At 58.0% G+C, this 25,724-nt stretch overlaps 1 protein-coding gene across 2 annotated transcripts; it reads right to left on the bottom strand.

Moving 5' to 3' along the window:
- Window positions 1-15,693: 15,693 nt before the first annotated feature.
- SLC22A6 (solute carrier family 22 member 6) lies at window positions 15,694-22,760 on the bottom strand. 2 transcript variants are annotated; one of them, XM_036295902.1, is made up of 10 exons: window positions 22,100-22,760; window positions 21,698-21,801; window positions 21,366-21,520; window positions 20,094-20,262; window positions 19,480-19,603; window positions 19,233-19,348; window positions 18,138-18,352; window positions 17,903-18,011; window positions 16,206-16,409; window positions 15,694-15,938 (listed from the first exon to the last, which is right to left on the bottom strand). In XM_036295902.1, the coding sequence occupies exons 1-10, from the start codon at window positions 22,466-22,468 to the stop codon at window positions 15,848-15,850; spliced, it is 1,656 nt and encodes a 551-aa protein (XP_036151795.1). In that variant the 5' UTR covers window positions 22,469-22,760; the 3' UTR covers window positions 15,694-15,847. The 2 variants fall into 2 exon arrangements, 1 of the variants encoding a protein (XP_036151795.1); XR_004965552.1 differs by lacking the exon at window positions 15,694-15,938 and adding an exon at window positions 17,170-17,729 and having other exon boundaries at window positions 16,304-16,409.
- Between the last annotated feature and the right edge of the window lie 2,964 nt (window positions 22,761-25,724).

The raw sequence follows: 25,724 nt of genomic DNA, 5'->3' as shown, positions 1-25,724 counted from the left end.
TGCCCCCTGCCGGCGGCCCGGGTTGCGGCGGGGCTGCGAGCCCTGGTGCGCGTCCACGTGGCCGAGTGTGGGGGTGTCAGGCCTCCACGCTCAGTATCCATTTCCGAGTCTGAATCAGGCTCCTTGGCCCCCTCCCCCCAACCTCCTTGGACTCCCTTCTCTCTTCTCCCCCCGCCTCTGCACACGTCCCTGTAGAAATAAAAACACTTATTTTGTAGGCGGGAGAGGAGGGCGTCCAGCTCCCCCTCCCCCCGCCTCGGGAGCGCCCCTCTCGGTCCCCAGCGTCCACTTTCCAGTCCTGCAGCCCCGGGGGCAGGGATGACCCCCGCCCCCACCAGCCCAGGTCTCCGCCTAGGTCCCAAGACCAGACGGGGAAACTGAGGCAGGCAGCGCGGAGGGAGGCAGGGCCGCGAGCAGCTCTCCCCCCCAGCTCTCACCGCCCCCGCACCCGCGCCGCATTTAGCCGCGGGGAGGCTGGGAACATTGTCTTTATTTTAAGCCGCCGAGTGCCGCACGAACGCGGCTGCCTGCGACAAAGGGCCTCGAAAAGCAGCGGCAGGAGGCGCACGTGGGGGTCCGCCCCCCGTCCCCCACCGCGCGCCCCCGGCCGCCCTGACCCCGGCCAGTTCCGGCGGCTCCCCGGGCGGTGGGCCCCGGGCTGGCGCCGGGCACCGGGGTCCCCGCTCCGCCCGGCGGCTGAGGGTTCACGCCTCCCGCCCCCGCGCGGCCCGGCCCCTCTCTCCGCCTCCCCACCGCGGAGGGGTGTGCGGGGTGGGGGCGGGGGTAGAAGCTGCCCCGGGAGCGAATCCCGGTCTGTCCCTCCCTCTGGAACCGCCCTGGGCAGGTCCGTGGCCTGTGGTCTCCAGGTCTCAGCTCTGCGTGCTGCCGGGGCGCGGGGAACCCCGCGGCGCTGCCGGGGGGCGAGGCTGCACGTGGCGCTGGCGTTTGCTCGATGAGAGCCATGGCGGTGGTTATTGTCACCGGCACCGAGCACTCACCCGGTGCCCGGCGCTGGTGTGTCTTCCACAACAGCTGGGGGGGGGAGGGGGCTCTATTATTCCCATTTTACTGACGCGTCCATTTGCAGGGCTCCCGCAGGGTGCGGTCGGGTGCCCCGCGCCACCTGGAGCTGGGGTCGGGATGGCTGCAGTTCCAGGACGGCAGGACCCCCCGGGGACAGCGTTTTAACCTGCGGGGATCCTGGCCGAAGGCCGCGAGGGGGTGAAGGAAGCGCGCGCGCCCGCGCTGGGAGCCCGCAGCCCCGCAGTGGAAGGGCGCACCCTCGCTTGAACCCGCGTCAAAGGTCAAGCCCAGATCCTCTTGCCACGTCTCAGCGCTGCTTCCTCGGTCCTGGGAGCCGAAGGCCCCGGTGGGCGACCCTCCTCGCCCCACCGACCCCTGCGCCCAGCTGGGTGGTCCCCGGTCTCGCGCGGGAAGCGGTGTGAGTGGTTCTCACCTGCCGTCCAGGTGGCCGCCTTCAGAGCCAGGGAGGGAGGCAGCTGGCCATCCCGTGGGCATCCTTCCTGGCCGCCCTCCTCCCATTGCTGTAGGCCCTCGGCCTCGCACCCCCTCTCCCCGCCCCCACGGTGGGGACCCCCGGGAGAGACTGTTTGATTTAAAACAAGACGCTAAAATCCAGGCCATAGAAACGCTCCCCACGTATCCGGCGCTTTGCCTCCCCTGGCGAGGCTGTGCTAGGATCCTGGGGTGGGGGTGGGGGGGAATGGGGGGGCTGGAGGGGGCAGGTGCCGCACCGCTCCCCTCCCTGAGGACAGGGGGTTAGGCGGCCCGGAGCCGGGTGCCGGCGGGGCCTGGCCGGAGGAGCGCTCGGGTTCTCACGGCGGGTGGTGAGTGCGGGGAACAGGCAGCGCCTCCTGGACGGTGGGACCGGCGGCGGCGCGGAGCTGCGTCCCACAGGGAGTCCCTGCGCTTCCTGTCCCGCGGCGAGGGCAGGATCTCGGGGGTGGGACGCACCGGGGACTTGCGACGGGACGGAGGAAAGGGTCGCTCTCCTCTGTGCCATGGAGGCAGGTCTCTGTGGCCCCAAACAGCCCGAAACATCGGATTAACGGCGTCGACTTTGCTTCCCGCGGCCATTGAACAGGGGGTCCCAGAGTTTCAGGGCCCAGGGCGAGGCCCGACGTGACACTGCCGGAGGGCAGTCAGGGGGATGGAGGGAGCTTCGGGCGGATGCGGGGCCTGAGGTCGCGATTGCAGGCTTCGCCCGGACCCTGTCTCCTGGCCGGAGGCTGCGCGCCCAGGGAGGGACGGGGTAGGAGGGCCGATTCCGGGGTCCCCTGACTCCGGACCCGCTTAGCCTGCTTCCTTTCCTCCGAACAGCCCTTCCCCGGACTCCCGTGGGCGTGCACGCCTTGTCCTCAAGCCCCCGCCGAGGTGGAGACCGCAGCTCCAAGCCCACGACGGGGAGGAGCGGGCCGGCGGGGCGAGTGGAGCGTAAGCCCGATCCTTCTCCCATCTGCCCCCCGGGGGACCCTCGCCCCGCCAGGGGCTGCAAGTCCGGGGTGGCTGGGGCTGCCCCTCGCCTCTCGGGACTGCGAGGTCGCCAGCAGCCGCGCCTGTGCTCGCGGTGGTCCGCGCGGGCTGTTCGCGTTCGCGCCCGGGGTACCCACGGCCCACGGCCTCCGCACCTGCCGCCGCGCCCCCTGGTGGCCGTCCAGCTCCCTGCCCGGAGGGGCGTGGCCAGAGGCCAGGTGCCTGGGCTGGTGTGTGTGTGTGGGGGGGGGGGGGGGGGGCAAGCGTCCATTTTCCTCCGCAGATATGAGAATAGTGCACATTCCTGCAAGTTCTCATTTAATCCTCATCACTCCACGATGTAGGCACGATTATTATTATGTTTAAAAAATATTTTTATTGATTGCAAAGGGAGAGGGAAAGAGAGAAACATCAAGCAAAGAGGATTGGCTGCCTCCTGCACGCCCCTTGCTGGGGATCAAGCCAACCTGGGCATGTGCCCTTGACTGTAATCGAAACCGCAGGTCCAGGCTCTATCCACTGAGCAAACCGGTTAGGGCTGTAGGCACGATTATGATACCCATATTTTTTTTTAAAATATATTTTATTGATTTTTTTACAGAGAGGAAGGGAGAGAGATAGAGAGTCAGAAACATCGATGAGAGAGAAACATCGATCAGTTGCCTCCTGCACACCCCCCACTGGGGAAGTGCCCGCAACCAAGGTACATGCCCTTGACCGGAATCAAACCCGGGACCTTTCAGCCCGCAGGCCAATGCTCTATCCACCGAGCCAAACCGGTTTCGGCGATACCCATATTTTTTAAAAAATATATATTTTATTGATTTTTTACAGAGAAGAAGGGAGAGAGATAGAGAGTTAGAAACATCGATGAGAGAGAAACATCGACCAGCTGCCTCCTGCACATCTCCTACTGGGGATGTGCCCGCCACCCAGGTACATGCCCTTGACCGGAATCGAACCTGGGACCTTTCAGTCCGCAGGCCGACGCTCTATCCACTGAGCCAAACCGGTTTCGGCTATGATACCCATTTTACAGATAGAAAACTGAGGCCCAGAGAGGTTAGGGCCGCCCCTTGACTCCTTCACAGTTTGTAGATGTTGCCCCCAGCTTGGAGCCTAACCAGCTGAGACCCCTCTGAGCCGGTTATGAGACAAGGGGTATCCTGGGAATTTGCTAGGCTGTCCCTTGTATTCAACAAACACAACTGTATGTGGGCCTGTTCGGTGTTTTATGGGTTTACCTAATTTAATTTTTGTGATAACCCGAAGTAGGGAGAGTTGGTAGCCCTGTTTTATAGATGAGGAACTTGAGGCCCTGCGAGGTTTAATAGTCTGTCCAAGGTCACATGGCTGGGAGGGGCCAGCGCGGGGCCAGTTGACTCCTGATCAACATCAGTGCATTCACATCACCCCCCTTCATGGCTGGACTGTGGGGGAGGGGGGAATCGGCCTTTCTGCCGGGTCTAAGGCCCCCTCCCCGGGCCCCTGGCGCCTCCTGCCAGCCTGACCGGGGCAGGGACTGATGGGTTTGAGACCTCGGAGGCCGCCTGTTTAGTCTGCCCCGGGGCACTCGCTTGATTAACTGCACAATCGAGTTAGGGCCCAGCTCTGCTGCTGAGGCGGGAGGGGGAGGCGCTGGCGCCTGCGGCTAGTCCTGCCTGGGGTGGGGGAGGGCAATCCGGGTTTGATTGAAGCTGGAGCCTTCTGAGGAGTCGGAGAAGGGAGGAGAAGGGACTGTGGCAACCAGCAGCCAGCGGGCGGAGGTAGCTGGTGGGCCTCGGGGCGGGGACCAACCTTCCCTGCCCTTCTTGCCCTTTCTTCCCTTTCCACAGAGGACAGGAGGCTCAGAAATGGAGGGGCTGGGTGCGTATTAGAGGGGGCCCCTTGAAATTCTCCTAAAGGTGACCTCCCGGAAGAAAACGCCCCAATGCAGGGAGGATGCCAGGCTGGGTCTTAGGTCTCAGGCCGCCTCCCTTCTGGGGTGAGTGTGTATCTCTGTTTCTTACCAGGCTTGTGGGCATCTCCCTGAGCACGCGCCCAGCCTGCTCCAGCTTTCCTGCCACCAGCAGCCAGTGGGGAGACTGCAAACCACCTGGGGTCGGGGGAGATGGGGCCAGAGCCCAGCCCCAGCTCAGCCCCCCTCATGGGGATCCTTTGCTTCCTTGGCCGACCATTCGGGGTGAGGCTTCCAGAGTTTGCAATCAATAGACTTTGTTTAAAAACCACAGTGCAGCCAAAACCGGTTTGGCTCAGTGGATAGAGCGTCGGCTTGCGGACTGAGGGGTCCCGGGTTCGATTCCGGTCAAGGGCATGTATCTGGGTTGCGGGCACGTCCCCAGTGGGAGATGTGCAGGAGGCAGCTGATCGATGTTTCTCTCTCATCGATGTTTCTAACTCTCTGTCTCTCTCCCTTCCTCTCTGTAAAAAATCAATAATAAAATATATTAAAAAAAAAAAAAAAAAAAAACCCACAGTGCAGCCTATCATATGTCCTACTTCCTGCAGAGAACGCAGCCCCATCCTGGGAACTGTCTGGAGTCTGTGCCCAGCCCTGTGCTTGACACTGGGAAGGGAAGAGAGGAAACCAGCTCCCAGAAGCCGTGGGGTTGATAAGTGAGTTTAGTTGAAGGAACAAGATGCTCTTGGGAAAGGCACCGAGGCAGACCAGAGCCCGTGCACTTCTGAGCAGGAAAAAAGGTGACAAAAGATAGAGGGATGGTCGGTGAGAACTGGTCTTAGTGGGTAGGGTGTCGGCCTGGCTGGGGAGGGTGATCTGGTTCCAGAGGAGCTGAGTATGTCAGGGCACCAGACTGTTTGAGTCAAATTGGAGGCCCAGCCTAAAACCTGGTCGGGGAGAAGGAGCCGTGGCCTCACTCCCAGCCTCGTCTACCCGTCTATAAATGGAGTGGGGATAGATGCAAAGATGGACTAGGGCAGTGGTTCTCAACCTTCTGGCCCTTTAAATACAGTTCCTCATGTTGTGACCCAACCATAAAATTATTTTCGTTGCTACTTCATAACTGTAATGTTGCTACTGTTATGAATCGTCATGTAAATATCTGATACGCAGGATGGTCTTAGGCGACCCCTGTGAAAGGGTCGTTCGACCGCCAAAGGGGTCGCGACCCACAGGTTGAGAACTGCTGGGCTAGAGGGTTACAAAGGAATCTCCTGGCTCGGATGTTCTGTGATGATGGGCTGACAGATGTGGGAGGAAAAGAAGGGTGGATCTAGAAATGAAGACCAGGACCAAGGGTTCTGTTGGGCCTGTGGGGGCACATTTTTTGATGCTACTATAAATGGTATTGTCTCTCTCTCTCTTTTTAAAATACATATATTTTTATTGATTTTTTTATTGAATCCCTCTGAGATTCGTCAGTCTGTTCCATGTTCCCATGCCTCTGGTTCTGTTATTCATCAGTTTATTTTGTTCATTAGATTCCTGTTCATTTATTCTGATTTTTAGGTTCAATTGTTGATAGATATGCATTTATTGCCATTTTATTGTTCATATTATTTTATCTCTTTTTCTTCCTCCTCCTCTTCTTAAAGAATACCCTTCAACATTTCATGTGATACTGGTTTGGTGGTGATGAACCCCTTTAGCTTTTTCTTGTCTGTGCTCCTTTGTAGTAACTAACTGCTTTTCTTTTCTTTTTAAAAAATTTTAATTACTTTTATTGATTTCAGAGAGGAAGGGAGAGGGTGAGAGAGAGAGATAGAAACATCAATGATGAGAGAGAATCATTGATCGGCTGCCTCCTGCACACCCCCCCACTGGGGATCGAGCCTGCAACCTGGGCATGTGCCCCTGACCAGAATCGAACTTGGGACCCCCCAGTCCATAGGCTGAAGCTCTATCCACTGAGCAAAACTGGCTAGGGCAGTAACTAACTGCTTTTCTCTTGCTGCTTTTAAGATTCTCTCTTTGTCTTCAGCCCTTGGCATTGTAATTATGATGTGTCTTGGTGTGGGCCTCTTTGGGTTTCTCTTGTTTGGACTGTCTGCACTTCCTGGACTTTAAGTCTATTTCTTTCACCAGGGAGGGGAAGTTTCCTGTCGTATTTCTTCAAATAGTTCTTCAATATCTTTTTTTTTTTTTAATATATTTTATTGATTTTTTTTACAGAGAGGAAGGGAGAGAGATAGAGAGTTAGAAACATCGATGAGAGAGAAACATCGATCAGCTGCCTCCTGCACATCTCCCACTGGGGATGTGCCCGCAACCCAGGTACATGCCCTTGACCGGAATCAAACCCGGGACCTTTCAGTCCGCAGGCCGACGCTCTATCCAGTGAGCCAAACCGGTTTCGGCAATATCTTTTTTTTTTTTAAATATATTTTATTGATTTTTTACAGAGAGGAAGGGAGAGGGACAGAGAGTTAGAAACATTGATGAGAGAGAAACATCGATCAGCTGCCTCTTGCACACTCCCCACTGGGGATGTGCCCGCAACCAAGGTACATGCCCTTGACTGGAATCGAACCTGGGACCCTTGAGCCCGCAGGCCGAAGCTCTATCCACTGAGCCAAACCGGTTAGGGCAGTTCTTCAATATCTTGCTCTCTCTCTTCCCCTTCTGGCACCCCCTTAATTTGAATGTTGGTGCACTTGAAGTTGTCTCAGAGGCTCCACACACTATTTTTCATATTTTTGGATTCTTTTTGCTCTTCTGATTGTTTTTTTTAATAATTTTTATTGATTTCAGAGAGGAAGGGAAAGGGAGAGAGAAATACAAACATCAATGATGAGAGAGAGTTATTGATTGGCTACCTCCTGCACGCTCCACCCTGGGGATTGAGCCTGAAACCCGGGCATATGCTCTGACTGGGAATTGAATTGTGATCTCCTGGTTCATAGGTTGACACTCAACCACTGAGCCACACCAGCCAGGATGATTGATTGATTGATTGATTGATTTATTTATTTATTTATTTTTGCTTCCTCATATTCCAAATTATTGATTTGATTCTTGGAATCCTCTGCTCTACTGTTGAATCCCTGTAAATTGTTCTTTGTTCCAGTTAGTGTATGCTTAATTTCTGACTGGTCCCTTTTCATGTCTTTAAAATTCTCACTATGATCCTTGAGAGTCTCACTAAGTTCCTTGACACCCTCTTTGAGTCCCTTGAAGCTCTCATGAAGGCCCCTGAGCAACCATACAACCATTGTTTTGAACTTTGTATCCAGGAGTTTGCTTGCTTCCATTTCACTTATCTCTCTTGCTGGAAATTCCCTCCCTTTCTTTCACTTGTGACATGTTTCTTTGTCTCCGCGTTTTGGCTGCTTCCCTGTGTTTGTTTCTATGTATTAGGCAGAGCTGCCACGTCTCCTGGAGTTGGTAGAGTGGCCAGGTGTAGCAGGTGTCCTGTAGGGCCCAGTGGCTCAGCCTCCCTCGTCACCTGAGCTGGGCACTCTGGCTGAGTCCCTGTGTGGGCTGTGTGCACAGTGTTGTAGTTGAGCCTTGACTGCTGTTGGCCTCACTGGGAGGAGTTGACCACGAGGCCAGTTGGCTGTGAGGACCAGCTGCGACTACAGTGGGAGAGCGGCTGTGCAGGAGACACCCCTATGGAGCAGGACTTGCTTCCGTGGGGCTTTGGTGCTCACTGAGTCTGCCCCTCGAGTGTGTCTTGCTTGTGGATGTGCAGAGTTGAAATCTGGTGTGGTCTGAAGCTGTCCACCGGGTGCACTGGCTCTAGGGCCTCCTAGGAGGTGCAAAGTCAGCCACTGCCTGGGGCCACCTGGCAGGAGCTATCGAGTGATCTGCAGACGGCTGCTACTTGTATTGGGCTTGGAAGTGCCCAGCACTGGGACCCTGGGCGGAGGGTCTGGTGTGGGACTGATATCCTTCCCAATTAAAAACATGACACATGTATTTTTAAACAGCCTGTTCCATGCCACTGCCCCCTGCCCCCCACCAGTCTCGATGTGCTTTCTTCTTTATGTCTGTGGTTGTAGAACTTCCATTCAGCCAGCTTTCAGGCGGTTCTGAATGATGGTTATTCTGTATTTTAGTTATAAGTTCGATGTGGTTGTGGGAGGCGGTGTGTACCTGCATTTACCTGTGCCGCCATCTTGGTTTTCCTCTTGAGTGAATTTTTAAAGTGTCATTTCTCTTGTTAACCAAAAAAAGAAAAAGGGGTTAGAATGACCAAGACGATTACTGACTGTCCCCTAAGATGTGTTAATATAGATCCAAATGAATTCATTCTTCAAGTGTAGTTACTTGATAGTCTTGATTTGGTTGGAGAGAAATCCTTGTTTTTGAATAAATTTATCACTCTGTGGATGCACACACCAAATGGTGTAAAATTTGGGTTGTCAGCATTTGAACACTGTTTTCCAAAGAGCGATGGACTTCATTGTTGTTTTGTTCAAAGAGCTGTTCTTCTGTAATTCTGTGTGTTGTCTAATATACCTTTTTTTTTTTTTAAATATATTTTATTGATTTTTTACAGAGAGGAAGGGAGAGAGATAGAAAGTTAGAAACATCGATGAGAGAGAAACATCAATCAGCTGCCTCCTGCACTTCTCCCACTGGGGATATGCCCGCAACCCAGGTACATGCCCTTGACCGGAATCGAACCTGGGACCTTTCAGTCCACAGGCCGACGCTCTATCCACTGAGCCAAACCGGTTTCAGCAATACCTTTTAAAAATGTTTTAAAATTTATTGATTTTAAAGCGAGAGAGGAGGGGAGGGAGAGGGAGAAGCACTGATTTCTGTTGTTCCACTTATTTATTTATACATTCATTGGTTGATTCTTTCATGTGCCCTGACTGGGGATGGAACCCATAATCTTGTCATATCGGGACAATGCTCTAACCAATTGAGCCACCCAGCCAGGACTATAGCTTTTATTTGAAAACCAGAGGCCCAGTGCACGAAATCCGTGCATGTGTGTGTGTGTGGGGGATGGTCCCTCAGCCCAGCCTGCACTCTCTCGCAATCCGGGATCCCTCAGGGGATGTCTGACTGCCAGTTGGACATTCCTCTCGCAATCCGGGACTGCTGGCTCCTAACCACTTGCCTGCCTGCCTGATACCCCTAACTGCTTGCCTGCCTGCCTGATTGCCCCTGACCACTCTGCCTGCCTCCCTGATTGCCACTGACCGCATCTGCCTAGGCCTCCACCACTGTGGCTTCGTCCAGAAGGACATCCGGAATCACGTCTGGAAGGTTGTATAGCTGTCTGGTCTAATCAGCATATTACACTTTTATTATTATAGATGATTCTGGGGCTGCGTCAGACTGAGAATAGTAACAGTACTTTGATGGAAATATGTGAATGAAATGATATGTACGTGGGAAATGCTGAGGTGAGTGGGTTAAGGATATTGTAGACAGGAATGGAGGAATGGAAAGATAAGAAGCGGGGGGCGGGGGTTAGAAAGAGGTAAGAAAGGGCAGTGCAAAGAGAACAAAATCTGTGCGGTCTCATGATGAAGTCCGTATATGGTCCAGGTTGGAAATTGATCGAGGAATGCAGAGCACTCACAGTCTGCATGGTCTGCTCTCAGGCCCTGCCATCTGCCAACGCAAAGGCCGCCTGGGGCCTGTACCGCCGCCTGTGTTCTCTTCACGTGCACCTGGAGCCCCCGGGGATCGAACATGTCTGTGTGCTCCTGGGCCGCGTGGGTAGAGGATTAATTTATTACTAACAGGAACCAAGGTCTAGGAATAGAATTTGAGGGAGACTGAGAGAATCACTGCCTAACACAGCCCTGCCTGGCTAACGTGATAAAGGCGACGATAAAAGACAGATGTTATGAGCCTGGCCTGGCAGGGGGGGGGGGGGGGGGTAGAAAAAGAGAAAAAGAGAAAACAGATGGCAGCAGGACCAGAAAGCAGAGAGGTGAGATGGTAGCTCTTCCTCATCTGCCCAACAGGAAGGAGGAGGAGACTCAGGCTGGGTCATTCATAATAACCCCTGCCCGCCCTGCCCTGCAGTCATTGGACCAAGGGGTAGGCACATGACCCAAGCCAGGCACATGACAAGGTAGGCACATGACCCATTTCCTGGAATTTCTCAAATTTTAGAGCTGAGAGACAGAAAGCTCCCTTCTCTCTGGTGAAGGAGTTAGTAGGAGTGAGCCCACAATGGTCAGTGGCCGCCTCTGGAAGGATCATGTGTACAGTAGACATGCCCAGCACGCAAAGAAAAGCAGAGATGAGACCCAGCAAGGGTCCCGAGGACACCCCGGCCCTGGTGCCTGTGCGCGGTCCCTAGCGCCATTTCCACCGCTGTTCGTCTGGTGGTTTGGGTATGGGAGCCTTTATACATTCTTTTTATGCTCAAATTAGCTTGAGCTGATTATAGTCACTTGCAAATCAGAGTCCTGACGAATATAGTGCAGATGGAAGCTGCTAGTTACTGCTCAGGACATTTTAATCCTGAGAAAAAAGGGGAAGAGCTCGGGCAGGAGGGGTTGAATGATAACCTCGTTTGCCTGTTATAGTGATTTATTTTTCGCGTTGCATTCAGAGCGCAGAGGGATCCCTATGGGATTTGGGGCCGTTTTCCTTCCAAGGGGCGAGCTGGGACTTGCCTTTCCCAGGTGACCTGTGCTGTGGTGCCAACTGGACACAGCCACCTGGCCTGGGGGTGGGGGTGGGGGGGGGTGTCTTCATTGTGACCAAGCTTCTTGCTTCAGGAGCCCCCGTTCACTTGTGGGCTGTTGCATTTGCCTCACAAGCCAGAAGCCAGCTTCACGCTGGGTTCTGCACGGGAGCTGCCTGTGATCCTGCAGCCACAGGCTTTGGCATCATGGGTCCACGGAAGAGGAGTCCTGGCTGTGCTTATAAAACAGGCCTGTTGGTGTCGCGTGCCCATGTGTGGCGGCGGGTGGCCCTACGATGGTCCCGGGACATCCACAGTGCCTGTGGGAAGACGGTTGGGTTATTCTTGGCATCTCCGTACAGCTCAGGGAATGGAATAACCATGCATCTGGCCTTGTCTGTCATTAAAACAAACAACAAACAAAATGAGGAGGAGATCACCACCACGTCTGTAGTTAGAAGGAAATACAAGGTAATTGCTCACCCAGATTCTTTGCTCTAGTCAGTGGTCGCCAACCTTTCGGACCTCACGGACCACCATGGTCCGCGGACCACCGCTTGGCGACCGCTGCAGATGGCAAGAAGTCTGAGCTTTTGGATCCCGCTGCCTGCCATTTGAACAGAAAAGCAATAGCCAGGTTGATGGTTCCTGAAATATACTTGACCCTGGGAGGCAGAGTGTTAAGTTTTAAGAAGGGAAATGGGAAAGCAGATTTGCAAGGACTGGTGACATTCAGGTCAAGGTGGGTGGCTGCAGATGTCTCAGAGCTTGGCTGAGGCTCGAAAGTAATGAAGAAAGTCCCCCACACTAGGCATGAAGAAGGCATGAAGAGGCATGAAGAAGACATGAAGAGGCATGACAAAGGCATGATGAGGCATGAAGAAGGCATGGAGGGGCTGGCATGTGAAACCTGCCTTGGAAGGAGGAGGGCTAACCATGCTTCGACACCTGCTTCTGTCTTGGGTTTCCCTGGGGGGAGCATGGCTTGACTCTGATCAGTTCCAGAGGAGATGCTGCGTCAGGCAAGTTTGGGGGCCGTGGCTGACCACAGCCCTGACTGAGCGCAAGGGCCACGTGAGCCCACTCTGCCGCCCCTTCGCATGAGGAGTAGATGCAGCCCGGCCATGGGAGCCAGTTGTGGGAGGGGACGGGCTCATCCCCGTGTTGTGCTGAGCCAATCAGAGACTTTTCTAAGAATCGAAGATTCACAGAAACATTCTGGCTGCTGGGGGCCCTACACCTGAGCTGGGACGGTGGTCCTCTGCGCTGAGCACCCGGATGAAGGGGTTGAGAGGAGACAGGAGAGGAGTCAGTGTGTAGAGTTGCTGCTTGTGCTCTGGTTCCTGGTTCCAGTTTCCGTGAGGCCTGAACACACCCGTCTCCTGTCCTTGGATCCCCGGAGACCTCTGTATCCAGGCAGGGGCACCCCCTTTTCCCGTGAGCCTCATTGAGGGAGCTTCTCTTTCTTGCAACCAAAAGACCATGGACTAGAACAGATGCTCAGGACGCGATGATGCGACAGCTACAAGTGCAGATTTCAGCCGGGTGAGCCACTCAGCCGGCCGGGGTGGTCCTGCCGCTGGGTGTGTGTGTTTGGGTCGGGGGGCATTCAATCACTAGAGATGAAAGGACCCCCATAACCCTGTCCTCTTTCCTGTCCCCACCCACCCCCTTGGCTGCTCGCCATCTGCTGGTCCCAGCTGCTGTGGCTATTTCTAGACGAAGTCAGGAAACTGTTTTGTCTCTAGGACTCTGAGCCCAGAATCCCCTGCTCAGGAATGCCCCACAGCCCCCGCCACCTGCACACCTCCTCCCCCCCCCCCGCCCCTGTGCCCCCCTCCCCCCTCCCTCCCCCAGGGAAGCTACGGGGACACACTCACCCCCTGGGACAGTGTCTGACTGGTGGGGGGAAAGGGAGAGGGCAGCTCTCTGCAGGGGCTCCCACGTCTCTTCAACCCCAACCACTGCTCTCTCACATTCTGGGCAAAGCTCTTCACGGCTCCAGGGCCTTCCCACGTCCAGGCAAACTCAGATCAGGGTCACAGGTCTGGTGTGTGTTTGGGGATGGGAAGGTGGGGACGCAGGGGACGGAAGGGGCGGGGCAGGAGGCCCGGGCAGCCTCACCTGGTCACAGTGGTGGAAGTGGAGGTGTGGACACCAGGCTTAGGTGCCTACACTTCACGTAACCCTCAGCACAGGGCGGCAGAGTGGGCTGCTGTGGCCCTTGCCCATCAGTCAGGGCTGTGCAGCGAAGGCACCCTGAGCAGGGCTCTGTGGCTCCGTGCAGTTGGGAAAGGGCAGCCCCCAGGGCGGGAGGTGGAGCGGAGGCAGGACTCAGGCCGCCCCTGCCTGTCCCGGGGCAGCCAGGCCTCCAGCTCCCCCGTCCTGCTGAGTTGGCGCTGGCGGCGGGCAGCAGGGGTGGTGGGGACGGCTCTGCAGGGTGCTGTGGGAGGCCATTGGGACAGTGGAGGGAACACCAAGTTACCTGGACCTGCTGGAAGCGGCCGATGTCCCCCAACGGCCGCAGGGGGCCATTGCAGGCCATGGGGCAGGACCTCGCGGGAACGCCGGGCCGAGGCCTCCTGCTCCCACACACTGTCCCTTCTGTGGTGCAGGGGGAGGCGCAGGGCTGCCCCTGGGGCTCCCCCATGGGGTCCTGCGTAGCCCTGGGCCTCCTGAGGGCCCGTAGTCGTTTTTGTAACGACTCCTTAAAGGGATCCAGTTAAACAATGACTTGAGAGTAAGACATTCAAGGCGTCAGACTCCCTGGGTTAATGGTTTGTCCAGGGGCTCTAAAGGGCAGGTTGAGCTGACCGGGGGGAGGAGCCTGGGAAGGAGGGACACGCTCGATGCCCCGTGCTTGGCGTTGGCGTCCCCTCACTCGGTCAGAGCAGGCGACCCCTCCTTGGAGAAGATGGGAAGGTGCTCAGGTCAGGACAGGAGGCGCAGCTGTGTGAGCATGAAGCCTGGACCGAGTTCCCTTTTCTCAGTGACTCCGAGCCGCGCGGAGCGGGGAGAGACTGTGAGGAGGCCGCACGGAAAGGAGATGCTGGTCGCGCTCGTACCCCCATCCACTGCCCGCGTGGACCCAGAGCTGGGGCCTCCTTCCCCATGATGGTGCCCTCTACCAGCCACGCCCAGTTTCTCTCCTTCCCAGACCACAGGCAGACAGGCTTCCACGCTCTTCTTTAGGAGGCTGTGTTGGGGTCACACCATCAACAGGTCCAGGGAAACCCAGGTATTCTGACACCTTGGCCCCTGTTATGCACTGAATTCTGTCTCTCCCCTCCCCCCGGCCCCCAGTCATTTATTGAAGCCGTAACCCCCATGTGACTGTCTTGGGAGAGAGGGCCTTTAAGGAGGTTAATTAACGTTCAGGGAGGTCATAGGGTACGGTCCCAACCCAACGTGCCTGGTGTCTTTAGAAGCAGACGCCCTTTAGACACACAAGGGACATCAGAGAGGTGTGTGCTCACAGGCAAGGCCACGCGGGGACACAGTGAGGCGGCCGCCTGCAAGCCAAGGAGCGAGGCCTCAGGAGACACCAGACCTGCCGGCACCTTGACTGTGGACTTCCAGAGACTCCAGAGACGAGCTGAAGCCGCCCGTCTGTCGTGTTTTGTTACGGCTGCTCAGGTAGACTAATACAGCCCCCAAGGGTGCCACTTACACCCCTCGTGTGGCACAATTCCAGCCGAGAAGCAGGGCAGGAAGCCCGCTGGGGGGAGGTGGCTTTTGGGAAAGGCAGTCTTGCTCTTGGAAAGAGCGGTGTATGAAGAGTGACTGCCCTCGTCCGCCTGTGCTGCTGCCGCTGTGTGAGGAGGGGGTACCCGTAACCTTTGCCCTCACGGGGGTTGGGGGGGGGGGCGGTGGCTGCCCTGTTGAGGACGGAAGGGTAGCGGGTTGGAAGGAACCTAGATCCACGATGTTGGGCCTGAGTCACAGAAGCCTATACGTCCTCCTCTTTGCAACACGACCTTGTGTCTTGGTCTTAGTTCGGGCTGCCCCAACAAGAGACTGTAAGTGGGGTGACTTATCCATGACAGAAATCTATTCTCACAGTTCCGGAGGCTGCGCATCTGAGATCCTGGTGCCGGTGCGGCCAGGTTCTGCTGAGAGCCCTCTTCTGCTTACAGATGGCTAGCTTTTCATGTTTTTTTTTTTTTCTCCATTGATTTTCAGCCAGAGTGGAAAGGAGGGAGGAGGAGGGAAGAGAGAGAGAAACATTGATGCGGGAGAGACACATTGAGTGGTTGCCTCCCGCATGCACCCCAATGGGGGCCGGGGATCGAGCCAGCAACTGGGGTATGTGCCTTTGACTGGGAATCGAGCCCTCAACCCTTTGGTCTGTGGGCCGATGCTCTAACCACTGAGAACCCCCAGCCAGGGCTACTTTCTTTTTTTTAAAAGATTGGTTTGAGAGAGAGAGAAGCACCGATTTGCTGTTCCACGTATTGATGCATTCCCTGGCTGGTTCTTGGATGTGCCCTGACTGGGAATCGAACCCAAGACCTTGGTGTAAGGGGTCGTGCTCTAACCGACGGAGCAGGCCAGGGTGCTGGACGGTGTTACCTTCGGGCTGGAAGCTGGCTGATGGGGAGTGGCTGTTGCCTTTGAGATGAGACAGGCCAAGGGAGACGCTGCCCACAGAACCCTTTTAATGATGTGGTCTCGGTGGAATCTGGGAGGGGCCACCCTGAGCCACCGCCCCTGCTCCCTCCTTGTGCGGGTGGCCCAGGCCCTGCAGGATGGGTGCTCCCTGTGGGCTCTGTAGGGCCCGTTCTCCGTGCTCAGAGTCCATTCTTCTCTTGCGCCGAGGCCTGGAGCGGGACCATCTGCTTCTGCTGCTCTTGCTGCTGGCGCTGCGGTTTCCCTCTCCTCCTGGGGGGCAGGAGAGCGGTGCCCTCGGTATGCAGCCTGCAGCCAGGGCTGGGGCTCTCCGCTTAGCTGTGCCCAGCTACCAGCTCTCTGCCTCAAACACCTCCCCTCCCTGGAGACCCAGAAAGGACCCCAGGAGATAGCACACTGGGGAGACAGGGACGAAGAGCCGTGGCCTGGAAAAGGAGGCCTGGGTTTGAGCCTCAGCGCCACCCGGCCTGCGTGTGGGACCTGGCGTAGGTCCCTGCGCCTCTCTGGGCGGGAGCCCACCTGTCCTCCAAGTCTTGCACCGTGTCCGGCAGGGGATGGCCCAGTGTCTCCGGCAGGAGGGCGGCGACGGTGCTGGCGACCACGGGGACAGTGCCGTAGATGAAGAGAGGCATGGAGGGGAAGAGCTCGGCAGTCATGCTCACCAGGGGGCTCGCGATGCTGCCCACACGGGCCATGGTGCTGCCCATCCCCAGGCCTGTCTGCCTGTGGGGCCCACGGGGGGAGGGGCTGGTTAGTGTCTGGCATAAATGTGGAGGTGCTCCAGCACCCCTCGGTGCCTCCTCCATCCCCCATTTCATTAGCAACAAGCAGAAGCCGAAGTAACCGCTTGAGCTAAAGCTGACCCCCCCATTTCATTAGCAAACCAATTTGGCATTTGTTTTCGAGGTGAGAAGGAGGAGGAGGGGGAGAAGGGAGAAGGGAGAAGGGAGAAGAAGAAGAAGAAGAAGAAGGAGAAGAAGAAGTTGGGAAGGGCCCTGGCAGAAGAAGGGGAAGGGAAGGGGGAGGGGTAGGGGTAGGGGGAGGGGAAGGAGGAGGAGGAGAAGGAGAAGTGGTTGGGTCGGGTTCTGGCCTTAGAATCAGGAGATTGGTTTTGCCTCTGCCCTTAACCTGCTGTGTGACCTCGGCCAGTCCCTTCTCCTTTCTGGGCCTATGTTTCCGTGACAGTCAAATCCGACAGCCGAGTTGGGCCAACTGATCTCAGATCACCTGTGGGATTTCTGAGTTGTCCCAGCCCCACACAGACTGACCTATCAGATTAGAATCCCCAGGGGAAGGGTCTGGACTGTGCAGGTTAAGAATAGGTTAAGAACATTCTCTACGAGAGCAGAGGTTAAGCACATCGACTCAGGCGACTCACATCCAAGCTTTGTCACTTACAAGCTGTGTGACCCTGGGCAAGTCACCTAACGTCTCTGTGGCTCAGTTTTTTCATTTGTCGGGTGGGAATAATCATAGTACCTACCTGATGGGATTGTTATGAGGATTAAACGCGTTGATATTGGCAGAAGGTTTAAGACAGCGCCTGGCACATAGTAAGTGGCCTCTATGATTATTCTTTCCCCCGAAATCCCACGAGGGCTCCGTACAGTCCCAGGACCCCTCAGGGTTCCCCAAGTGGCTTCGGGGAGCCTGACGTTGCTTTGACATCTCATGTGAATTTTGCATCCCATTCTGAAAACAGACACGTGTTTCTTGCTTCTCAATTTGGAAATCCTCCCTTGGCCAAGCCTGGGCACTGGGAAAGCAGTGCTGTGTTCACCCCGACGGCTGGTGTGCGAGGTCCCACCACCAGCAAGTGCGGCTCCTGTGATGGGGAGGTGGTGGTCTTTGGCTTCAGACGGACCACCTGGCTTCTGGGTGGAATTTAGATTTGGTGTCGGATTCTAACTTGTGCTTTGAAGATCAAGGGGCGACTTCAGTTCATTGCCTTTGAGACGCATCTTCTTGGCTCCCCACCTTGTCTCAGCTGGGCCACCTTCCGAGGTCTTTGAAGGTTGGGAAGGGCTGAGCGGGTAGTCAGTCCTGTGTCAGCCAGGGACCAAGTGTGTATCCAGTGGCTGCTATGTACCTTGTGCTGGTGGGTGCTGGGAAGGACTTTTGGGCTGGGCATATGGACCATGCTCTGGGGTATGACCTGTGTATGCAGGAAATATTTTACCCCAGGATCCCCCCTCCCCCACTGGACTCCCACTCACCGGATCATTGTGGGGTACAGCTCCCCAGTGTATAGAAAGATGCAGCTGAAGGAGGCAGCCAGGCAGCCCTTGCCCAGCACAGCAAGGGAGGTTCGGACCGTGGACTGATCTAGAGAGAAAGGAGGGGTGTCAGCGGGATCTGGGGAGCGGGGGCTGGGAGGATGTGGCCTCGCTCCCTGGTGAGAAGTTGAGTCGTGTGGGGAGGAGGCCAGGGACGAAGGACCAAGGTGCTCACCCTGGGGTATCACCCCGTTGGCCAGGATGCAGATGCCCGCCAGCAGCAGGGCGGCTATCTGGGCCGGCCGCCGGCCCAGGTGGTTGATGGCCACGAAGCCCACAAACTTGGCAGGCAGGTCCACGGCTCCGAAGATGACCTGGATGAGGTAGATGCTCACCCCGAAGCCCTGCAGGTCCATGACCAGCCCGTAGTAGGCGAAGCTGGTGGCGAACCTGGCGGGGAGGGGGGAGGGGTGTGGAGTTTGTGAAGAAGGCTTCAAGGTGGGGTGCTCATTCCAAATAGGGGTGAGCTGCACCGAGTACCCTGCTCAAGGAGCTGGAATCTGCCTGGGCTCATCCTTCTTCAGACGTGAGTCTCCAGTTTAAATTTTGGGGGACTCCTGCCACACCCCAGATCATTTTTACCGGGTGGCTTTGTGGGATTCACATAGTTTCCATCTTTATCCTATGTATTGAAACTGGGCTGAGGCGGGGCACAGGCGAAGATCCAAGCCATGTCTTTAGGGCGAAGGTGTTGGGAGAGGCAGTGGCCTTCTGGGACCTGTCCATGAGGCTGGAATGGCTGCTGTTTCTTCTTAAGATGTCCAAAGCCCACACCGTGCAGCACAGGTTATTGGATAAAACACGCCACCTAGAGCAGCGGTCGCCAGCCTGTGGTCCGTGAGGTCTGAAAGGTTGGCGACCGCTGCCCTAGAGGAAATCCAGAACGGGTGACAAAGAGTTCATTGGTGGGGGTGCTCCGTTTGACAACGCCTTTGTGAACTGATGTGGGGTGTCTGGGGCGATGGGATCGGGAGGGGAGCTGTGAGAAGGGTGGTGGGGAATGTTGCAGTGGGAGCGGAAGACGCTGGCTGAAGTCGGCCGTAGCCACAAGGTGCGTTTGGAGACCAGCTGTCGGCCTCTGTGGCCTGTGCCCGTGCTTCTGGCCAAGGCCGGTACAGCCTCCCATGTTTTGCCAGCCAGACTGGTCTCTGCCCTCGCAGCAGGTCCGGTGCCCCTCCTCCCCCTGCCCGCCCCCCCCCCCCCCCCCGCATGCACTGTCTCCCTGGTCAGCGGTCAGCTGCGTGCCCCTGGGCCTGCCCGCCGGGCCTACCAGAGCACGGAGAGGCAGAGGAAGAGGCGGCGCAGGGCGGGGTGGCGCAGCAGCTCCAGGGCCGAGGCCGAGCCTGGGCCCATGGTCAACTCCTTCTGCAGACTGGACCGGAGGCCCTGCCAGGACGGGAGGGCTCAGGGCCTGGGCTCCCCAAGGAGCTCCTCCCTGCCCAGCCCCTTACTCAGGGAAGCCCTCTGGGTCCTGAGATCTGGGTTCTAGGCTTGGGGGTGGAGCCTGGGGGTCTCACCTCCATATTTAGCTTGGCCCCTTCTTCCCGCTTCCTGTTGATCTGGGCCACTCTCTGCAGGGCCTTCAGGGTGAGGTCCAGCCTCCCGGAGGAGGCGTACCAGCGGGCTGATTCGATGAAGAACCTGGCGGGGGTGGGTAGGTGTTGGCATCGCTCTAGTTCCAGGCGTCTGGGCTGGCGGGGGTGAGGTGAGCTTCCTAGGGGCCTGCGTGGGGTTCACTTAAGTCTGGGAACCCAGGGGCTTTGTCAAGGCCATCTGTCCGGGACCACAAGCTGGGGCTCGGCGAGGACTCATTGTGCGGCAGGAAGTCAGTTCTTGGGTGCTGGGGAGAGGGAGCCGCATGGGCAGGCTGGCGCCTGGAGGGGGGTGGGGGTGGGGGTGGAGGGGGGGCGGGGAGCCGGGGAAAGCTAAGACCTGGACGCTCTGGGCCAGATCCTGCCCCCACAGCCCCTTCCCTGGCTGTCAGGCTGAGGCATGGCCTGGCTTTGACCTTTTGTCTCTGACCTGCTCTGATTCTGTGGGGTGGGTGTTCGGCATGATCTGGGGGGTGTCTTGTCCCTGGCAGTCCTCTGGGCTTCGGGGGTGCCCCCGCCCCACCCTGGGCCCCACGCACCAGGAGTAGACGAAGGAGACAAAGAAGGGCACGGAGACCAGCAGCTGCAGGTAGCGCCAGTGGGGCACGGCGTAGGCCGCGCCCGCCAGGATGAACTGGCCCAGGCTGAAGACGTAGCCGGCCAGCGTGCTCACGTACGCCCGCGTGTGGATGGGCATCCACTCCATGTCTGGAAAGAGGGTTAGAGCAGCGTGTGTCACTTCCCGACTGCCAGGGGGCGGGGCCTGGGCAGGCAGGACCCTCTGCAGGCACACCTCGGTCTGGCCCCGGCTCAGGGAAGATGCGTCAGAGGAGGGCGGGTGCCGTGCGGGGGAGGGGGGAGACCAGTGGAGGTAGGGGTGGGGGTGGGGGTCCCCAGGAATTGTCCCCTCCTCTCCTCTGCTGGGCGATGGCTCCGCCCTGCGCTACAGTCCTGGCTGGGGCCTCCTTTCCCTCAGGGGGTGCCTGACCACTCAGTGCAGCCTCAGCAGCAGCGGCTCCCCTGGTTCTGCCAGCCTGGCCGGACCTCAGCCTCGGTGGCCAGAGCTGGGAGGAGCCGAGGCTTCCCTCTGCCCTGGGGAGCGGGTGGGAGTGAGGGCAGCCCTGGGTGATGGAAGGCCCCGCCCTTTGCTGGGCTTGGGGGCTGCCCTCTCCAGGTGTCCTGCCCCAGCCCTAGCCGAGTCCTGGCTAATTCCTTCCGTTCAGAGAACCCTAAACCCTTAGATTCCCTTCTGGGCTGGAGGGGCGACCTCGGGTAAGTCCCCTCCCTCCTCCCTGGCCTCAGGCTCCTCCTCTGGGAACCACGGGATGGGAGACAGGGCTATGGCCGGCCACACTCAGTCCATAAATGTCTGTTCTACATGAGGCCACCTCGCCCTGTCAATAATACTGGGATGAGTTGCCACATTGGGAAATTGGGATATTTTACATAATAAAAGGGGGTGGGGAGGCCTGTGTGTGTGGGGAGGACACCCCCGGGCTGGGGCCCTCTGGATGGTGTGACTCCTCTGGGTACAGTCCTCCCGGCTCCCTGAGGCCTCCTGCGTCTGGTCTGCTGCAGTCATCACGGGGCGGGACGGGGCGGGACCTGCCGGTGCCTAACAATGGCGTTCGCAAGCCCATGTCTGAATGGGGGGTCAGGATGGTGGGAGCCCCCGCACCCCAGAGGCTATGATGCTGTCTGGAGGGCAGACGCAGAGGCCAAGGCAGGCAGAGCTCAGGAAGGTGGGCTGGGAGGGGGCTGAGTGGCGAGAGGAGCGGGGGTAGGGACCCCGTCTTCCCAGCAGCCCTCACTCAGCGTCATGCTGTTGAGGATGATGCCAGATGTTGACATGCCCGAGAGCAGCCGGAAGGCACAGTAGACAGGGAAGCTGGGAGCGAAGGCTGTGCAGGTCCCCGACGCGGCCATCTGCAGGTGGCTCAGGATCAGCACTTTCCGGCGGCCCAGCCTGCGGGGAGGGAGGCCCTGCACCAGGGTCCTGAGGACCAAGGCGCGGGGCTGGGCAGGGACAGGAGTGCGGGGCCCGGAGGTCCTGTGGGGAGAATGCCAGCCTCCCACGAGGGCCCTCCGCCCAGCCCAGGGGCCCCGGTCCCAGCCCCGCCCTTGGGCCCTGCCCAGGACTGACCTGTCTGCCAGGTGTCCGAACACGATGGCTCCCAGAAGCACCCCCACCATGTACAGGGACTGAGCCAGCTGGCGCAAGGCCCTGTGCGAGCACACGAGGTCCCACTGGGGGAGGGGGAGAGGGGACAAGGGTCAGCACCTGCTCGGCTGGCCCTCCGAGGCCCGGCCCTCTCCCCTGACACTGCTCTTCACTGTGGTCTCCCGGGTCCCAGGAGCCGGCAGACTCATCTGGACCCCCAGTCCACCTTTTTCCCGCCCCCCCCCCCCAATCTGGAACGCCTTTCTCTGTCTTCCATTGCGGCCCCTGGCTGATGTGCGTGTGTGTGTGTTCCGTCTGCCCATCTGTCTGTCCCAGAGGGGAAGGCACAGTCTGGATGGTGCGTGGAGGGCCCCGCAGCCTCACCTCAGTCACGATGGTGGAAGGGAAGGTGCTGTTGTCGTAGATCCAGCCATTGGTGCAGGGCTCCGTGGCCTCCGTGCCGTTGGCCTCCGTGCCGTTGGGAAAGGGCAGCCCCCTTTGCGGGGAGGTGAAGCGGAGGCAGGACTCGGGCCGCCCCTGCCCGTCCCGGGGCAGCCAGGCCTCCAGCTCCCCGTCCCGGCTGAGGTTGGCGCTGGCGGGCGGGCGGCAGTGGTGGGGGGGGACGGCGGCGGTGAAGTTCTGCAGGGTGTTGTGGGAGGCCATCAGGAGCATGGGCAGGATGATGAGAGTGACCTGGGCCTTCTGGAAGCGGCCGATGCCCCCCAGCTGCCTCAGGAGGTCATTGAAGGCCATGGGGCCAGGCCCGGCCGGGTGGCTCGGGGCTGAGGACTTCCCGGCCCAGGATCCCCGTCTGTGTGTCCGTCCGCCTGCTGTCCTTCACCGGACGATGGGGCTGCCGAGGCTCCTGCAGCTGGGCTGCTCCTGGAGCTGAATCTGAGCTGGCCCCGTGGGGGGGACGCAGGCTGGTCAGCGCCCCTCCTTCCTTCTCTCTCTCCAGGCCGCCTGCCCCTCCCGTTCCCTCGCAGCCTCTTCTCACTTGGTGGGGGCTCAGCTTTTGGGGCAGCTGTGGCCCGGACCCCTCCACGGGCAGTATTTAATCCTTGGCCGGAGGGAAGCAGTTAAAGTGTGACTAAGTATCAGAAGGATTAATTAACCCTCCCAGCATCCTGGTGCCGTGGAATTCCTCCAAGTGGGTGTAAAGGGCAGGAGAGGGGGGACTGAGGTGGGGATGGTGGGAGGGGACGGACTTCGAGGGCCCATCTGGGCATCTGGGGGCAGGAGGGGACAGGCCAGGACCCTTTCGTCTTCCTTTCAGGGAGAAGACTGGGTTCTGAGGAGTGTGGTGGCCTCTTGAGGGGCGTCTGTCGTTTTTAGTGGATACGACCCGGTCTGTCCGTGGGGAGGGTTGGCAGCGTGCAGGACGCCCAGTTCACTTGAATATCAGATCAACAAATCAATCTATCTATCTATCTATCTATCTATCTATCTATCTATCTATCTATCATCTATTTTTTTTCACTGTAAGTATGTCCTTAAAATCACATAGGACATACTTATACTACAAATGTATTCATTGCCCAGCCAGCCTGGCTCAGTGGTTGAACGTCAACCTGTGAACCAGAAGGTCATGGTTCGATTCCCGGTCAGGGCACACGCCCGGGGTTGTGGGCTCCATGCCCAGTGGGGGGCGTACAGGAGGCAGCAGATCCATGATTCTCTCTCATCATTGATGTTTCTCTCTCTCTCTCTCCCTCCCTCTCCATTCCTCTCTGAAATCAATAAAAAAAAATATTAAAAAAAAGTGTTCATTGATCTGAAATTCAAATTTCACTGGGCATCCTGCCTTCTCATTTGCTAAAATTGGCAACCCTGGCCTTTGGTCTTCCGGGGCCAGCCCCCGTCTCCTAGGACCACAGCTTTTCCAACTGAAGAGGAAGTAGTGGGGCCCAAGACCAGCATCGTGCGTGACGTAGATCGACTCTTCCGGTGCCTCGGCGTTAACCGTCTAGTTTACCGGGATTCAAATCCCCCCACTTTTGTTGTGATGAGCATGAACGTATTTTTAGTCCCAATTCTAAGACACTCACTTGATTTCCTCCAACACTTGGCTCCTGAGTTCTGGTCACTCACGCTGGGCAGCGCCGAGCTGTGATTGGTTGGGTCGTGGGTTGGGTATCCCAAGAGAGCAGGTTGCAGCGTCTCGCTTTTAGTCCGACTACGACAGAGAACATGGACTCTGGAGGCAGCCCAGTTGGATCCACATCCTCACTCCACATCCTCTGGCTGTGCAGCTGGGCGAGTTGTCACACTCCTCTGATCCCAGCGTTCTTGGTTGCAAGGTGGAGCGAGCAGCCGTGCGGCCTCTGGGGCTGTTGGAGGGTTACCTGAGCCAGTCCAGGTACAGATCTTACAGCAGCTCCTGCCCAGAGGTCGGCGAGGATGAGCTGTACTTATCACTTATATCTGGTTTAAAAAATAAGACTTTCACGTTGATTTTAGAGAGGAAATATGCACCTCTTATCCTAAGAACAGCGATCCCCACACAACCAAGAATTGTCTGGACCTGAGACGTGAACAGTAAAGTGGAGAAACCCCAACCTAGAGGATGTCTTGGACGTAGGTTGCGTCGCGATCCAGCCCGTACCTGCTTGGCTGGAGATTTCTAGTCACACGGATGACTCCCGCCCACGCAATGCTGAGGTTGCCCATGGCTCGGCTGATGGGAAAACTGTTTGCGAGGCGAGGACGGGGGCTCCTCCGCCACCTTTTGCTTGAGTGAAGCCAAGCGGCCTGGGCTCCCCAATGCAGCAGCTCCTCCCTGCCCAGGCCTAACCTGGAGGGGCCGAGCGGGACCCCAATCTTCCTGGGCCCAGGCCGAGTTCTTCTCCGCCACCTTCTGCCCCCATTGTCAGGCTGGGGCCCCCGCTTGCCCTTGATGGGGCGTTTCCGTGTGGGGTCTCTGGCTGTCCCTCGCTCACCTGGTTCCGACTCACTGGCCCGCCACCCGTCTGCATCAGGTGCGCTGGCGGATGTCTGGACACGATGGAGGGTTCGGGTTCCATGGTTTTGCAGGAGGCGCCCAGGCCCTGAACAGATGAGCCGATGCAAAGGGCCACGAAGGGAAGAAGAATGTCTCGCTTCGTCTGGGCACACACCTCCACCTTGCTGTCAAGAAGAAGCAGTTTGCTTTGCAGCTTCTCCCGTAAGGAGTCCAGGTGCCCTGTTATCATCGTGCGGTTGACACAAACGGCACCTTTGGGTGGTGAGAGGGTGTTTATTGTCTTATTCCGTCTAACTTCAAGGCCAGGTTCTTAGAGGCGTGGACGGCCCAGCTGCAGGTCGTGGAGATGACCGGCCTCACGTGTCCAGAAGAGAAGAGGCCAGGCCCAGAGAGAGACGTGACTCGGCCCAGCCGCCCTCCTCCCACCGGTGCTGGTTCTGGGCTGGGACGCAGCGGGTGTCCAGATGCCTGACCACGCTCTCCAGGCCAAGGCACACAAACAAGAGCCCGTGGCCTGGGGGTGTGAGGACAGCTGCACAAACAGACGGGGGGCTCCGGGGCCAGCCTCCTGCCAGAGCCTGGTGCCCGCATGGGGGAGGGGGCAGTGCTGAGGGCAGTGGGGGAGACGGCGGGTCCCTCCAAGAGCCCTCCCTCTCTGAGCCTGAGCCCAGTGCCGCCTTGGAGAAGAGCTCCCGCCCTCCTTCCTGACCAGCGTCCGGCCAGGTGTAGTCTGGAAAAAGCGCAAGTGGCGACTCCAGGGCCTGGACTGTGGCTGGCTCCTGGGACCTCTTGGGTAACGGGGGGACTCCCCACAGCCTCCCAGCTCGTGGAGAGTTTTTAGATGGAAATGGCCACGGGGGGAATGCTTTGCAGAGCAGGGACAAAGGGACCCAACAGGGACTTCCGAGGGGCCGAGAGCCCAGAACCACATGCTGGCAGAGATGAGTGCCGCCCGCAGGTGCCAACACCTCACGGTGCAGGTACCGGGAGGGAGGCTCAGAGTCGACAAGGGGTGTGCCCGGCACCACACGGCGAGCGGCTCTAGGC

The sequence above is a fragment of the Myotis myotis genome, unplaced genomic scaffold (genome assembly GCF_014108235.1).
Source record: "Myotis myotis isolate mMyoMyo1 unplaced genomic scaffold, mMyoMyo1.p scaffold_m19_p_27, whole genome shotgun sequence".
NCBI classification, from domain to species: Eukaryota; Metazoa; Chordata; class Mammalia; order Chiroptera; family Vespertilionidae; genus Myotis; species Myotis myotis.
This window is presented reverse-complemented; position numbering and strand designations above follow the sequence as displayed.

Coding starts and splice junctions, on each gene's coding strand:
- SLC22A6 (XM_036295902.1), bottom strand. CDS start 22,468: ATGGCCTTCAATGACCTCCTGAGGCAGCTGGGGGGCATCGGCCGCTTC. Junction 16,410..17,902: donor CTGTACCCCACAATGATCCG/GTGAGTGGGAGT, acceptor TGGGCCCCACAG/GCAGACAGGCCTGGGGATGG. Junction 15,939..16,205: donor GTGCAAGACTTGGAGGACAG/GTGGGCTCCCGC, acceptor CCTGCCCCCCAG/GAGGAGAGGGAAACCGCAGC.